Source organism: Fusarium redolens (assembly GCF_020744475.1).
Source record: "Fusarium redolens strain MPI-CAGE-AT-0023 chromosome Unknown BKA55scaffold_26, whole genome shotgun sequence".
NCBI classification, from domain to species: Eukaryota; Fungi; Ascomycota; class Sordariomycetes; order Hypocreales; family Nectriaceae; genus Fusarium; species Fusarium redolens.
In genome coordinates this window covers 454,146-469,945 of record NW_025763689.1, presented here as the reverse complement: position 1 = coordinate 469,945, position 15,800 = coordinate 454,146, and the positions used below count along the sequence as shown (strand labels likewise).

The 15,800-nt window shown below is 42.0% G+C and overlaps 4 protein-coding genes across 4 annotated transcripts; 3 read left to right on the top strand and 1 right to left on the bottom strand.

Annotated features, from left to right (window-relative positions):
* Positions 1-5,060: 5,060 nt before the first annotated feature.
* On the bottom strand, positions 5,061-9,194 carry BKA55DRAFT_697262 (uncharacterized protein; the record flags this gene model as incomplete). The annotated part of the gene is made up of 6 exons (XM_046200356.1): positions 5,061-6,580; positions 6,631-6,908; positions 6,971-8,064; positions 8,126-8,428; positions 8,479-8,761; positions 8,815-9,194. 6 exons carry the CDS (start codon positions 9,192-9,194, stop codon positions 5,061-5,063), a joined length of 3,858 nt encoding a protein of 1,285 aa, XP_046042486.1.
* Positions 9,195-9,734: 540 nt separating this feature from the next.
* BKA55DRAFT_546003 (uncharacterized protein) lies at positions 9,735-10,576 on the top strand (the record flags this gene model as incomplete). Its single annotated transcript, XM_046190870.1, has 4 exons — positions 9,735-10,023; positions 10,083-10,194; positions 10,244-10,489; positions 10,549-10,576. 4 exons carry the CDS (start codon positions 9,735-9,737, stop codon positions 10,574-10,576), a joined length of 675 nt encoding a protein of 224 aa, XP_046042485.1.
* Positions 10,577-11,147: 571 nt separating this feature from the next.
* Positions 11,148-12,513, top strand: BKA55DRAFT_655772 (uncharacterized protein; the record flags this gene model as incomplete). The annotated part of the gene is made up of 1 exon (XM_046197430.1): positions 11,148-12,513. Exon 1 carries the CDS (start codon positions 11,188-11,190, stop codon positions 12,511-12,513), a length of 1,326 nt encoding a protein of 441 aa, XP_046042484.1. The 5' UTR covers positions 11,148-11,187.
* A 631-nt stretch (positions 12,514-13,144) lies between these two features.
* On the top strand, positions 13,145-14,879 carry BKA55DRAFT_527608 (uncharacterized protein; the record flags this gene model as incomplete). Its single annotated transcript, XM_046188941.1, has 3 exons — positions 13,145-13,282; positions 13,329-13,446; positions 13,675-14,879. The coding sequence occupies 3 exons, from the start codon at positions 13,145-13,147 to the stop codon at positions 14,877-14,879; spliced, it is 1,461 nt and encodes a 486-aa protein (XP_046042483.1).
* Positions 14,880-15,800: the final 921 nt, after the last annotated feature.

The window sequence follows — 15,800 nt, the reverse complement described above, 5'->3', positions numbered from 1 at the left end:
AGGTCAAACGGTGCCTGGATCTTCGAAGCTGTTAAGATCATGCTTCCTGCTTGGCGAAGTTGAAAGCTACAGTTATGCGAAGATCTAGGAGATGCGCTTATAGATAAGACCTGATCTAATTCACTGACAAGAGGTCATCAGCCAAAAGAAGTAGGCAAAGCCATGCATGGGTTCGGAACAGAGGCATGCCAAGCCGATCTAAAGGTCCTCCTCCTCCCAAATCTCCCTCCCATCTGGCACCCTCTGTTGTCCGCCCGGATGAGCAGTTACATCCATCTGACAAGATGATTTTTCGTGTTCGCGAGTCCGCATCCCTGGTCTGTCCAAGATATTCCCGGCTATATATAAAACGTACCGCTTGCACCAGAGTGCCCAGAGAAGCCTATAGCCGGCCTACTATAACCCCATCTCCACGTTTACTTAGCCATTCAGATTGAGTACTATGCCCCTAATTGGCTAGATCTTCTGGAACGGAAGTACTTGTTTCCCTCGGGCCTGGTCGTTGCAGGGGACCCTTTGGGCCACCCTAAAAGAGGTCAAAATGTGCCAACCTTTCCTGCCGGTAACAGGAAGATTGCCTAGGCGCTCTCGAACTCCTTAGGATAATGCTCTACACCGAGATCCTCTGCTGCGTTGCGAAGCCAGGCGTTATCTCTGTGGTTCTTTTCTTTCGCAAAGACAGTATCAGCTAGCTTCTTGGCTAGGTCCACACAGGGTTTTGAAATCGTGAGAATAGTGCGGTTCAGTGGTAGGTTTTAGATGAAATGGTCTATGAGCTGCCGTTAGATCGCTGGGCGTGAACTTTTGCGGCTAAGTGGCTAGTGGGGATAACTTCGTTAGGTGCACAGAGGAGGATGCTAACACTGCTGCTCTTACAATGGGCTGTGCGACCAGAACGGTAGATATAGTTATTGGCCGTACGAGGAATATAGTAATAGACAATTTACCTAATGTTTTTAATATCTAGTCCTTAGGGAGTAATATTAGTTATAATAAGAATAATACTATAAGTATAACATACACAATAAGCATGCCAATTAGACAAGCATACTAATTAAAAATCTCAACCTTTTCTAAATAAATTACAATAGAAATACTATAAACTATTTAATTAATTAATTCTAATTACTATACTTATCTCTAAAGGCCTTAATTCCTTCTTAATAGGTTCTTATATTATATCTAGTCTTATTATAAGTTCTATATTATTAAACCCTTATTTATATTAAACTTCCTTAATTACTATTTATAAATAATTTAGCTATTACTTATATATTTATATCTATTTAATTAATTAAATCCTAACCTCCTTATATAATTATATTTTTTATATTTTATAAATAGGTCCTTTTTACCTTATAATATTAATTAAGTATTTTATTTACTTATTAAAGCTCTTAGGTTTTAGCTTTTAATAAGGCAATTTTATATATATTTCTCTTTATTGCCTTAGTAAAAGATTAAAAAGCTTTAAGAATTAACCTTAAAGAGCTATTATAATATCTTTTAATTTATTTTTAAAGGTATTTAAATTAAGATTTAGCCTTAAGAGTTATTTTTAAAATTCTTAAAGCTTAAAATTAAGCTTATTAAGCCCCCTCTTTAATAAGTATTAGAATTTATAATAATATATTAAGCTTTAAAATTATATATTTTAAGTTAAAAGAAATAAGTTTAACTTTTTTAAAACCTCTCTTAATATTTTCCTTTACTATAATAACTTAAAATATAATATAAAAGGCTAAGAAGAACTTAATTTTAAAAATATAAGTTATAAACCTTTTAATTAACTACTTTATTTCTTAATTATATGCTGTTTTTTAATAGCTTAAAATACTTAATATTAAGAGGCTAAAATAGGTAAAAATAAATAAGATAATATATAAAATATAATAATATAATTTTCTCTATAATATATTTAAAAATTAATTAAATAATAACTTTTATAGTTATTAAGGATTAAAACATAATAAAAATTAATTAATCAGTTAGTTATATATTAATTAAAAAACTTTAGCTATTTAAGGCTTATTTTATTATTTATTTAGTTATTTTAAGTTATAATACTAACTTAAGTAATTAAGAGGTTACTTTTTAAATATTAATTAATAAGGTAATATTAGCCTATAATTATAATAAATTAATTAATTGTCTAATCCTTTATATTAATCACTTAAATTACTATAACTTATTCCTGGTTTTTAAGTTAAATTAATTTTAGCCTTTTATGTCTTTTTAACCTAGTAATAAATATATTACTTAATATTATATTTATTATAAAGCTAATCTTATTAAAGTTTTAAATATTATTTAATTAAATATTATATTTTATAATTATATTTTATATAAGCTTAAATTAATTATAAATAATAATTAAATCTTTATATTTAACCCTTTAATAATTATATTTTTTTAAAAATATATTTTAAAATCTAATTATTACTTAATAAAATTAATAATCTAATACTTACTAATTAGTAATATATTATAATTAATAAGTAGTTAATTTACTATTTCTTTAATACCATAATAATAAAAAGGAAATCCTTATAAATTTACGTTAAGCATATACTAAATTATAACCTATTTTCTAAATTATTTAATTTTTATAACTTTAAAACTTAATTATAATATATAAAGATATTATTATATTAGGCATAAAGGGTTAAGAAGTTTATATTATAAATCTTAATAGCTTATTATAGACTTTATTTTAAGTCTGCCTAATAGGCCTAAAGTATAAGAAGGATTTAAGCCTTTTTATTAAGTTAAGATATATTATTTAGTTAAGAATTAATTAATTAAATAGTTAGATATAAGGTTAAGGGATTTTTAATTAATATACTTATCTAATTAGCATGCTTATTATATATATTATTATAACTTATTTAATTCTCTTTTTGCTATTAATGCCAAATTTATAACTTTAGGTCTTTAATTTTAAGTAACTAAACCTATATAAAACTTAATATATTTTTTCTATTTTCCTAAACCTTATAATTACCCTGCTTTTATCCTAGATATTGCAATATAATATCCCCCTATTTTCGCGCTCTTATAGTTTAAGACTATAACTAGCCTAATCTTTACAGGTTCTTAATCTTCTTTAATACCTCCTTAACCTACTACTAGATATCCTTAAGCTACTTATTATATAAGCTGCCTAGGTTAAGGGCTTTAAAAAACCCCCTTTCCTTCTTGCTTAACTATATCCCTTTATATAGCTTCCTTTTTAAATCCTTAAGCTTTTACTTCTTATATTTAAAAAAGTCTTTATTAATTAAAGGGTTTTTATAAATAAATTATATAAATAAAAAGATCTTATAATTAAAGATTATTATCTTAATATAGCTAGTATTATCTTTATTTAATTAGGCCTTTTTAATATTTATAGCTATTATATATAATATATTACTTTTACCTTTATTTTACCTAAAAGCTTTTTTAATCTTAGGGATTATATTATAGCCTTTAGTTAGATAAGGCTTATTAGGCCTAGGTGCCTATAGGCTTCTTTAAATAGCAGGTATTGTAATAGGGCAGCTGTAATGCTATTAGTAGTTGCGGCTAGAAGAGGGAAAGTCAGGTCGGATGACTTACTATATAATAGATAATTAAAGCGTGCCTTTGAAGTGGGTTAAAGGAAGAAGGTTAGGGCCAGCTAATAAGCAGGGCTTTTTAGCTGGCATATATATAGCTAGGTTTAGGCTGTAATTAAGGTAGCTAATTATAATAATTTAACTTAATAAAGCTTTACTAGCTATAGGGGTAATAAATATTTAAATTATATTAAACTTTAGAGATACTTAAATATACCTTTTAAGCCTAACTTATAAACTTAAAAAAAAATTTATTAGACTTTTATATAAATATAAATATAGCCTTTATATATAATAAGGCCTTTAATAAGTTAATATAGCCTTTTTTTATTAGCTCTTTATTATTATAATATATTAATTAAGTATAATTTATAACTTAAAAATTACTTAATTATTAAATATAATTTATTACCTTTTATTTAATATAGCTTAAATTATAAGTAACTCCTCTAGCTTATTTATTTAAAAACTAAGTATATTTTATAAAAATACTAAATTATATCTTAATAATTAATATTATAAGAAAAGCTATTAAGGCCTATAATAAGTATTATTATAAAATAATATATTTTTATTAATTTAAAAAAAATAAAAAGCCTTAATTTATATTTTTATAATTAGTTATTATTTATTTATTTACTTTACTTTATTTTACCTTTTTTTTTCTTTCTTTATTTATTAATTTAAACTTCTTACTTATTATATTTTATTAATTTTTATTTAATTATAATTAACCCTTTTATTAAAAACCCTTTTTACCTAATACCTATTATATATTTATTAATACTATATTATTTCCTAACTATATTATACTACCTAGGGTACCTCTAGACCTAACTAGGGTTTTCCCTTTTACTAAAATAGTCCCTAATAATAGTAGCTAGGGCAATAGTAAATAAAGGTAATAGTTAATTATATAAGTAAAAGGAATACTAAAGTGGGCAGCCTCTATATATAGGAACTAAGCCTAATCCTAGTAATTATTCCTTAGCTGGTATATGTTCCTTAAAAGGGCTAAGTCCCTGCGGCGAACCCCTTTATCTGTTAAATATTTTCTCATATTAGCCACTAGCCCAATGGCAACTGTTAAAAGAAAGAGTAAAGTAGGTTTTCTTAAAACTGGTCCGAAGTACTGAAATAGCGCGAAGGAACTTGTTAATGCATTAATAAGGTCTTAAAGTGACTTGAGTTTTTTTTTGTTTTTGGGTTAGTTAAAATCTGAAAATAAATGTCTGGACTTGTCTATTGCTGATTGGTTCGTGTTAAAGGAGAGGCTTTCGAGGGAGGCGTTGCATAAAACAACATTCAACCATCAGATTAACATCAGTCTAGACTTTGGGATTCCTTGGCAAAACGACGGATCTTCGCTGCCTTTGTGGGTTCTATTTGTGAGATATCTTATAACCGATACAAGGCTACGCTGAACATTGATTCTTGGACCACCAGCCACGGTAGTTAGGATCAAACTTCCAATCCGCACAATTGCTGCTCATCGACAACACACCCGAAACCATCTCCTGTGCAGACCACCCCGTGTTGACACTCTAGGGTACGCTCGGTCTCGGGTTTGGTCGCATCTAACACCTGACCTTCATCTCTATCGCAGAAATACTCGAGCGCTTCGATGGCTGGAGCTCGGTGGATCCAAGCACCGCCGATGCCGTAGCATTTCACCTCCTCCGTCTTGGGGTTCGGAGAAGGCGGCTTCGGGTCTGGTTTCGGGGAGGGCTTGGGCGGCGTGGGTTTGGGCTTGACGCTCGTGGTGGTGGCTGGGTCTCGCCAGGTTGGAAGCGGGAGACCGAACTCAATCGCACACTGTCGCTCGTCGTCTTCATGCTCCTTGTTTTCGGGGGTGGTACCTAGCGTCGGTATCTTGGTAGGCTTGACCGGCTTCCCTGTAGGCTTCGGGATGGTCGGGTTTGGTGGTACTGGCCGTTTCGGGGGTTTTGGATTGCGAGGGTCTCCGAAGTCTCCACCACCGTCTGGGCAGTTGAGAAGACAGGGATGAGAGCAGAAGACCCGACACGGCTTGCCGCAGTTCTTCTTGCATATAAGACCAGGCTTTCCTGGACGCCAGGTCACAACTGGGAATGGCGGTATAACATCGTCATCATCATCATCGTCGTCGCCGGGTGTATTTGACGGTCTAGTCGTTGGTGGTGTGTAAGTCCAAGGGTATGGTGGGGGAGTGATGGTCCTGGTGCCCGGAGGCTGGGTCACACTGTCCTTGGTAGTCTCAGGAAGTCTGTTCGTGATAATAAAGGTTGGAACCTTGATGCTTGGAGTGACATCGAATGTTGACCAGATGGTGGTAAGCTTAGTCCGATCCTCCCGGATCGTTATGTGCCAGACGTCGACGGTGGTGACAGTGACAACAGGAGGCGTCAGTGTCGTTTTCTGAACAGTACCGTGCCAACCATCCTTGCCGCTCCAAGCTACATCCAGCGAGGTCTCGTAGGGCGGGAGTGTCAGTGTCACGGGCTTCTTAAGGGACGACGGCGGTAAGACCATAGTGCATGGCGGATGGCACTTCACCTCGGGCTGATCCTCTTCCCAGATCTCCGGGTCGATGTAGATAACACCCGAGCCATCGCCTTGACCACCACCGGGATCCTCTGAGCCTCGGTCGCTTTGATCGTCCGGCGTATCTCCGCTTCCAGAACCTGAAAACATATCGACGCTCCACACCATTGTACCGCCGAAACAGCGGCTACTTCCCCACTTCTTCTTCATATAAATGGTGTCTTCGTTATCGTATCCGATCCACTGGTTGCCAAACTTGAGCTCCATCATCATGTCTTTGGGGAGAAGCTTTGGACTAAAGCCAGGCTCATCCTTGACCATCCTCTCAATCTCCTCGAGGGACATGACACCGCCAAAGTTGGTGCAGGGAGCCGGTCGACTGGTGCCCGACCATTTGCACCCGACACCATTGCAGTTCGAATCAGCGACGGTATAGCCACGAGCATAGTAAGCAAGACCTATGTTGACCTTTGCAGGGTCGACGCCGGCGTAGTATAGTGGCAGTGACCAGTTGCAATCTCGGGGATGTTTGTGTGGCCCAGGATGACGCGTCCAACCTGCTTGACATCCTCATCCCACGGCCCATGAAGATCATATGCCATGATTCCCATGTAGTCAACGTATTGCTCTATCTCCTTCGACTTGAACCATCGTAAGTACCAGTAGCTCGTGGGGATAGCGATACTGATTCCATACTTGGACCCGAATGCAGCGCGCATGTCCTTGAGGAGTGACACGTAGTTGTCTGTATCCTCCTTGTGGCCACCTCGATCAGGGGCTCCCGGGCTTTGGCGATCTAGTTAGCAGGTGGCTCATGAGTCGATTGACAGAAAAAAAGTATAACTTACTACTCCCAGTCAAGATCCACGCCCTGAAAGCCATGTTCATCGAAGAAACTGGTTAAGGACTTGATAAACCGTGCCCTACGCGCAGGGCTGGCAGACAAGTCGCTAAAGGTAGTCCTCGTTGGTCCAGGGTCGTTGAAAGTCCAGCCCCCGATGGCTATCCAAGTCTCGAGTCCCTTCTTCCTTAGACCCGTAAACTCCTTGTAGAGCTTCACGTCGTCTTCGTGCCACGGCTTGACAGCAAACGTGTCTGGATCGATAGTAGCAAACGCGCCGTACAAGTGGATGAACCCTTCAGTGCGGATTTGCTTGGGCGTGATGCGGTTGCACTGCCGTTCGCGCACATTGGCAAACTGGTAGTAGCCAATGCTCCTCGCGAAGGCTGAGCGTCCGCTACAAGATGGCGGCTCGATCTTGGTGCAACTCCCAAAGCCCTTCTGGCAAGAATTGTCTGCGTTGCCAGCTCGACAGAAGCCGTCCTCAACGCCACAGTAGCCATAAGCACTGCAGCATACGTTGAGTGGACACTTGACCTTGCCGCCGAGACTGTCTTTACCGCAAGCGGCCGTGGCATCGCAGTTGGAAACGCAGACCTTGGAGCCGCAGACTTCTTCTCCGTAGCCGCATTGTCCCTTCCTGTTGCAGCAGCTGCCATCAGGACAGGGCGTCACAAAGTCGCACTGCCGCTTCGATTGGCGACGGTGCATCCATCCAGACGTGTCTGCAGCCCTCGGAGTCAGTGCCTTGCTGTCTTCGATTTCTACAGTAGAGCTTTCGTTCCCGTCACTCGCCTTGACAGCGCGCACGATATACGGCTCTTCAGCCGGCTTGTCTTCCTTCTGTTCTTCCACAAAATCTTGAGCAATTTCAAGAATCGGCAATGGTGGACCCTCAGGCAGATCCTCGTATGCTTGACGAGCCGGGTTGGTGCCGTTCCCTGAAGCATTCAGCCAGTCGGCGCTGAGTCCCACGGTACCGTTGTCGTTGTCACGGCTCTGCATCTGTCCCATCGACCGCTTCAGGTTACCTTGCTGAAGGTCCACTGCTGAGCCGTTGCCCACAAGATGTCGATCCCATGACCTGCGCAGAATCTTGTACTATAAAATCGAATCATCAGCCATCTCCCATAACTATATCACACAGCGGTTTCATCCTTACCTCATCTTTGAACACGGGCTCATGTCTCACTTCCACCGTGCCGTTGTTGTAAAACGAATGAATAATTCGGACGATGCTCTCCTCAATATCACGTCCCTCGATTGAACGTTTTTGATATCCGGAAAACCATTCACTAGCGTCGTCATACCACTCGACAGACACAGCGGCAAGCTCTGTGTCCGGCTGAAATTGCGTTGTGAAACGATATCTCCAGATGCCCTTGGTGGTTGCTTTCGTGGCTGGCGGCGCAGGTTTGTGTAGTACGGCTTCTCTCAAAGCAGACAAAGCATTACTCTGGAAGTCCTGCTTAGATGAGACAAAGACCGTGCCAGGAATCAAGCCTGTCAACGAACCACATGCTGCGTTCTGTGGGGTGCAGTATGTTCTCGCTCCGGCACCTCCTTCAACAGAACTGCAGAGGCGAATGTTTCAGTTTCAGACTCATGGTATGGGTTTTGGTAGGGGGTCTCGTACGTGGCGAAGGGAAACTCATCGCAAGTCCACATCATACCGGAAAACTGGCCTGCTGCATTGGCGATTCTGTTGTAACCTGCGTCGCCCATGACGAGATTATTCGGGTTCCATCTGGCAGCCGGAAAAGAGCCGTCTCCCAGCATAGCTCGAGCAGGGACAGTGCTATTAATGATTAATGAAACTTATTCTCACTCGTGGCTTGAAGAAGGACTTACTCTGGCTGATTGGACTCTGGACAGTTGTGGTGGTTTTTCCAGTTTTTTGCACAAGCCTTGCCTCTTCGCCCACCACTGTTATCGTCCCTATCAAAATGCAACTGCAGATGTGACCTGGCGCCCAGGATAGTATGATGGCCTGTGACAGCTCCGGCAGGTGCTGCATGAAGGGTGGTTGCTAGAGGGTATTGTTGGTGAACATTTTCGCATAATGCTGGCACCTTGGCGCAATTGTATGCCAAGGTAGGTATTCCATGTTGATTCTGCGAAACTGTAGTCCCTTGATAGACAGAGACACCGTTGACGACGGATACTTGTGCTTGAACCAATGATAGTGAAAGCGGCAACAGCAAGCCTGGACTAGCAAAGAGAAGAAACATTTTAATCTCTATTCCGAGACCATAATCAACAGTATAAGCTGATCAAAAAGGTCGTAAGATAATATTGCATGGCTTAAGACGGGACATGTGTCTCTTATTTTCTACTTATCAATCATGCTCCTATCCATTCATCATACCACGGCTAAGGAACGTAGTTTTCAAAAAAGTGACTTCAGTCTCAAGGTGAGTTCCTGCCTGGATTGTGCACAAAATCGCGCAAGGCTGTTATTAGCCGACATTGGATGTTGGTTCGTGACAACATGGGCAAGGTGACATTACAGGGCCAGGTTGTTGTAGTTATGCTGCCAAGCCAACAGCACCTCGCATTGCATCGGAAACTATGACGAGAAGGAACGTTAAATTTTCAAAAGGGCCTCGTATGATACTCCCTGATGACCAGAAACAATTTTAACGCCTGAAAGAAAAAGAAAAGAAAAAAAGATAGTTCTCGTGCTCCCCTTCGATTTGCCTTGTAAAATCTTTTGTCTTGCCAATTGTCAACCTAAACAATCCTGAGCACTTTCAATCAACACTTTAGCCATGCAGCTTGCAACACACCTGGCCGGTTTTCTTCTCGTCGCCCAATACGCGACTTGTTTATCTGTCACGGAAAGCCTTGACCTTTCACACCTTTTGCACCGTTCGGTTAACACCCACCTACCGAATGATAAAGCAGTGGATTGTCGCCAGAAGTTCAAGACCGACGTTTGGACGGGATGCGACGATGTCCTTGCCCAATTCCAACTGACGCTGAAAGAATTCATGCTTGCGAACCCCACCATCGGGGATGCATGTGATGGTTTCGTGCCTGGGGAGACCTATTGTGTTGGTTAGTATGGGCCTCCAGAAGTTTCATTTCTAACCATATTAACATGCGTTTGCTTCAAGCTTTCAATGTACCACGTAACGTCACTGAAGATGGTAATTGTGGTGATAAGATCAACTTCTCCAAGACGTGCGTCGGAAGTGACTTCGGCGACTGCTGTGGCCTCGAGGGAAAGTAAGTTGATGTTCCCCGTTCTTATTTGGGTGCTGCTCTAACTTAATAGGTGTGGCTCCAGTAAGGAATTTTGTGGCGACAACTGTCAAGACGGCAACTGTTCGGGCGGTACAGTAAGGACTTCATCCATCACAGCGAAACCATCGGCGACAAAGGCGCCGCTCTCCATCTCTACAAATGGGGATTGTGCCTACAATAGCGGCTTTACATGCAAAGGCTCTAAATTCGACGACTGCTGCTCGGCTGCCGGCTACTGCGGAGACGATGAGTATCATTGTGATAAATATCTAGGCTGGTAAGTTGACAACATTTCCCAATAGGATGTATTTCTAACATGATCTTTTCTACAATCAGTCAACCAGAGTTCGGAAAGTGTACTTAGAAGACGATGTGATCCCCTCTATCCCTTCTGCATCGTTAAGGTAGCAAATCTTAGTATGGAGATCACATGGAAACTACATATGGAGCCGTAGTGGAATTTTCTCGAGGATAACCTTCATTCATTAAAGTCTGTATTCTCAATAGGTCAGAGTTTTATACTGCTTTTCTTAAACGTTCTTTATATCATGAATAACAATCGGTTATCGACTCTCAAATCGCCGCCGTAATACAAATCGGATTCGGTTTAGAAATTCTTTCCTCTTTCAAACAGGAATCACATGTGTCCGTTTAATTGATGGAACATTTCGTTCCTGCATCTTCATTCTACCTGTTGGTGGTCTGATATGAATATGCCTGCAAAAGTACCTGCCCCCTGGTGTTTGTAAAGTATGTTGGTTGAGTAAACAACATCTACCCCTGTTCCCCGCAGTGCCAAGGTGGTGCATGATGTTTATTTAAGATGCTTACTGCTCCCGGCCCGAACGGACTTTGGACTTCCCGCTTACCCTTTTATCCTAACCCTCGCTTCCATCCACATCCGTGCGCATGCTCTTTTCTTTTCCCATGGCTGTCAAAATTAGCGCTCTCCCAACCGAAGTCCTCGGCAAGGTGATGAATTATGCTGGTAATGACTCCAGGGATGCTGTTATCACTTGCTTGTTGGTTAATCAACTGTGGCGAGATACTTCCCTGCCAATACTTTATCGCGACTTGGTATTGTCCTGTGGCCAGTCGCTAGATCGCTTCATAGCATGCAACAATCAGCAAGCTCTCACCCTAACACAGTCTTTTACACTGTACCTCAACCATGACGATCAGTCAGATCGACTGGACAAAGCCAAATGGGACAAAGCGGAATTACTAATCCCGCAATTGGCAAATGTTATCCCGTCTATGGCTAATCTCAAGTCATTCTCCCTTATACGACATCATCGAACTATGAGAAACCCTCCCAAGCCCTGGTCAGAAGCTCAACTCTACAAGACTACGAGATCAACCATTTCGTCCTTACTCAAAAGCCTCCCTGAAAGTTGCATTAGTCTGGAACTTGCGGTGGGAGACATAAATGGTAGCAACCCCGACCCAGACCCCACGCATCTGTGCGAGGATCTGCGACGCCTGTTGCCGCGTTTGCAGCACGTTCACATCAATTTGGACCCTGTATGCGATGCAATGCTAGGCACGTGGGACAAAGACAAGGTCTTCCATCCCATCAGCCTACCGCACCTACAGAGTCTCCACTTGGTGTGCATTGAAAATAATGAGTGGGCAGATTTGCATCAGCCTCGGCCTTTATCAACCTGGCACTCGTTGGTCCATGGGTTACAGCAGGTAGACACGCTACCGGAGACATCATCCCCCGCCAAGATTACAGTTTTGGGAGTCTCGCCATCAGGTGGCGAGTCTGACAAGTCCATATATCGGACTTTCCTGCGCTGCAACGTAGGAAAACAGGCCCGTGACACCAATACATGGGCATTCCCAGTGACATGGCTGGCGGGCCTCAGTCACACTCCGGCTCACTATATCCGGATGAGAAATGGGGAGGCATTTGTAGTCCTGGATAAAAGAGACTATATCGGTATAGCTGGGGGGCGGCCATGGAGAACGCTAACTATAGGCGCAAGATTACCTACAGCTTGGACTTGCGGCAAAGCATTGATGCCAGACCATGGCATATTCGAATACACAGAGTGGTCCAAAACGTACCCCAAAAAGCAGCCTATGCTAATACGTAATGAAAGGTTAGCTGGACAGTGTCTTATTAGTGCTGAGGAACGCGAGGGCTATCAGAACACAGCAAGTTTGGTGGAACAAACACCGGAAGGCTTTGTTCGGTATGGCGGACCTGTGTCGCGGAATTGGCAGCTGTACAGAGAAGATGAGGAAGGCCCAGAAGACTGGAACCCTGATGCACCAAACGGACCAGTGGGCTAAGCCATATCTAGGTATTCAATATTCTCTGCCCAACTTGTTTGCACAAAGTGGTACTAAATTCTGCGGTTGGGTCCACACTCCGGACAATTAATTCCTCTAATAAGCGACGCTACCTCCAAACCCATGCTTGGTCCCTGCAGTTTCCCCTGCAAGCGTGCCGTAGTGGCGCATTGAAGGAAGCAGAACGTTTTCAGAACCAACACAGGTTACCATTCGGCTGTGAAGAAATCTTCCATTGCCATGTGTTGAAGACACGGATCTGCGACATACCGTACTGCGGCTGAAAGGCATGGCCAGATAGGAAGTAACACTAAGTTTATCTAGGCAGGACGAACAATGTACTAGTACTTGGATCAATAGAAAGATACATCAGGTCATAACCTGATGCCAGCACAAGATATACACCAGCGTAACTATAATAGTCATGTCTTTTCTGCTGCCATGGAAGCATTTAACCATCCATCATTAATCCAGTTCCTTGGTTACTCACTTCATCATGGCCAAGCTGAATTAGGCTCTAGGCCCTTTGGCTGTTGTTTCACTTTTCTTTGTGGCCCAAGATGCAGCTGCAAAAACAATCCCTCGCCAGTTCAAGAATGAAACCGCCCCTAAGGAACAGCCGATCAAGCTGATGGGCCTATCGCCCAAGTATCCAACGCATCAAGATACTTCCAAGTACTGCAGTTACTGGTACGACAATGATGGCTCAGTCCCTTGCCAAGACATACTCGAACCATACCTGATTACTATGGACGAATTACTTCGCTGGGTATGTTGATGCAACTCTTTTCACGACTACAATGCTGATATCTCAGAACCCTGGGCTTGGCCCTGGGTGTAGCAACTTCCTCAGTGGCTGGTCTTACTGTGTCGAGGCTATTGACGAGCCAGTCGCCACAAACGGCCCAACTAAGACAACACCTAGTGGAAGCAGTCCTACCAAGGGCATCCAGACCCCCACCCCAACGCAACCAGACATGGTGAACAACTGCGATGCCTTTGACTTTGTCGAGAAGGGCATGTCGTGTTCCAACGTCCTTTCCAAGAACGGCATCACGCTGAAGCAACTCACGGCTTGGAACCCCTCCGTCAAGGATGACTGCAGCGGCTTGTGGTCCAGTGTCTGGGTCTGCGTTAGTGTCGTGGGACATGATAAGGGAGGTACTACTCTGAAGCCCACCACTACAACTACCTCTAAGACAAGTCCTACCAATGGCGTCGAGACACCATCACCAACACAACCAGATATGGTCAAGAACTGCGACAAGTTCGATTTCGTTCAAAAGGGACAAAACTGTGACTCTCTCGCCAAAGCCAACGGAATCACTGCTGCAGATATCTACAAATGGAACCCATCCGTTAATGCAGACTGTGGAGGCCTCTGGGCTAATGTCTGGATCTGCGTATCGGTCATTGGACATACACCGTCACCAACCAAGCCTACGCCTACCAATGGAATCGAGACCCCGTCTCCTATTCAGGGAGGCATGGTCAAAAACTGCGTCAAATTTCATCTTGTAAAAACGACGACAACTTGCAACTCCATTGAGAATTACTATAAGTTGCCCCTAGCCAAGTTCCTTGAGTGGAACCCTGGCGTTGGCAAAAACTGTCAGTCTCTGTTAGCAGAATATTGGGTTTGCGTCATGACAGACGACTACAAGCCTACGCCGTCGCCGACGTCACCGAGCAACGGGATTAAGACCCCGTCGCCAATCCAGGATGGTATACACAAGAATTGCAACAAGTTTCACCAGGTACAAAAGACAACAACATGTGCCTCAATTAATAACTACTATAACCTGCCTTTGAAGGACTTTTACTCTTGGAACCCTAGCGTGGGCACCAACTGTCAATCTCTCCTAGCCGATCACTGGGTCTGCGTCTCAATTGTTGGCTGGAGCCCTCCTAAGCCATCCCCTACCACTCCTAGTAACGGTATCAAAACACCATCACCAATCCAAGCAGGAATGGTCACAAACTGCAACAAATTCCACGAGGTCAAGAAGACAACTACATGTGCATCTATCCAAGACTACTACAAGATCACCATGGAGCAGCTAGCCAAATGGAACCCTAAAGTGGGCTCGTCGTGTAATGCTCTACTGGTTAGTTACAATGTATGTGTTGGAGTTATTGGACAGACGCCCACCCAGCCTCCTAAGCAAGACACAACCCCTACGCCTTTCATACCGGGGATGATCAGGAGTTGTAAAAAGTTCCACATGGTGAAAGCAACTACAACTTGCGACTCTATTCAAAAGTACTATAAGATCACAATGGCTCAGATTGCGAAGTGGAACCCCACGGTTGGTGCGAAATGTACAGGTTTGTGGAAGGATTATTGGGTCTGCGTAGGAGCTTAGGATTTAAGGCGGTAGTTGGAGGTATGGGATTATAATGGAATAAGAACATTGTTCAAATATCACCTATTAAATGTCGACGAGTGACTCTGCCTATAAACGTGATTGAAAGCCCGCATACGAAAAGAAGCCAATCTCTCCACCACGATAACTCGACACTTCCTTGGACATACTTACTGATCTCGGCTTGCGAGTAGCCCATCTGCACCCAGCCTCTTGCGTCTTCCTGCCAAACACTGCCTTCTCTCTACCAGTGCGGTTTCGGGCGTGCATTTTGCAGCACAGTAAGCCCCGGCAAGGCCCCGATGACACATAAACATCCAATGGACTTGAAGATAAACCTCAGAACTTCTAGGGTGAGAGAAAAAAAAAGACTTTTGCCAATTGTAGTAAGTAATCTTCCGATTTCAAACTAACATGGATCAACTATTGCAAAGTTTATATCTTATTGTTTGTTTTAATTATTGTTATCTAATCTTAATAAAATCGATCATGGCAACCCATTTATAAAAACTCTGGAAAACCATATAATCTGAATCAATAAAACAATCGATTTATACTAGATAACTAGAATACTGAAAGCTTAAAGCAGACTAGAAAAGCTTAATTCAGCCTTCGTGTAGAAATATACTTTTCACCTCTGTTTGTCAGTCTATTGGAAATACCCCTAATCCACGACGCTATCCTCCCCTTCTGCTACCTCCCCTTCCGCCCCGTCCCCCACTCCTTCCTCAACCATAGCCTACATCTCACACTTCTTTATCCTTCATCTATTCATCATTCCGCTCTTGATATATCTGTCATGCAGTCTGTCTATCGTGTTTGGTAGATCTATCAACTCCGCCCCTCCAGCTTTTACCAGCCTGGCTATCATATCCTCTGGCATTTCCGTTGTTTCCTCAACTCGATTTGCCAGACAGACAC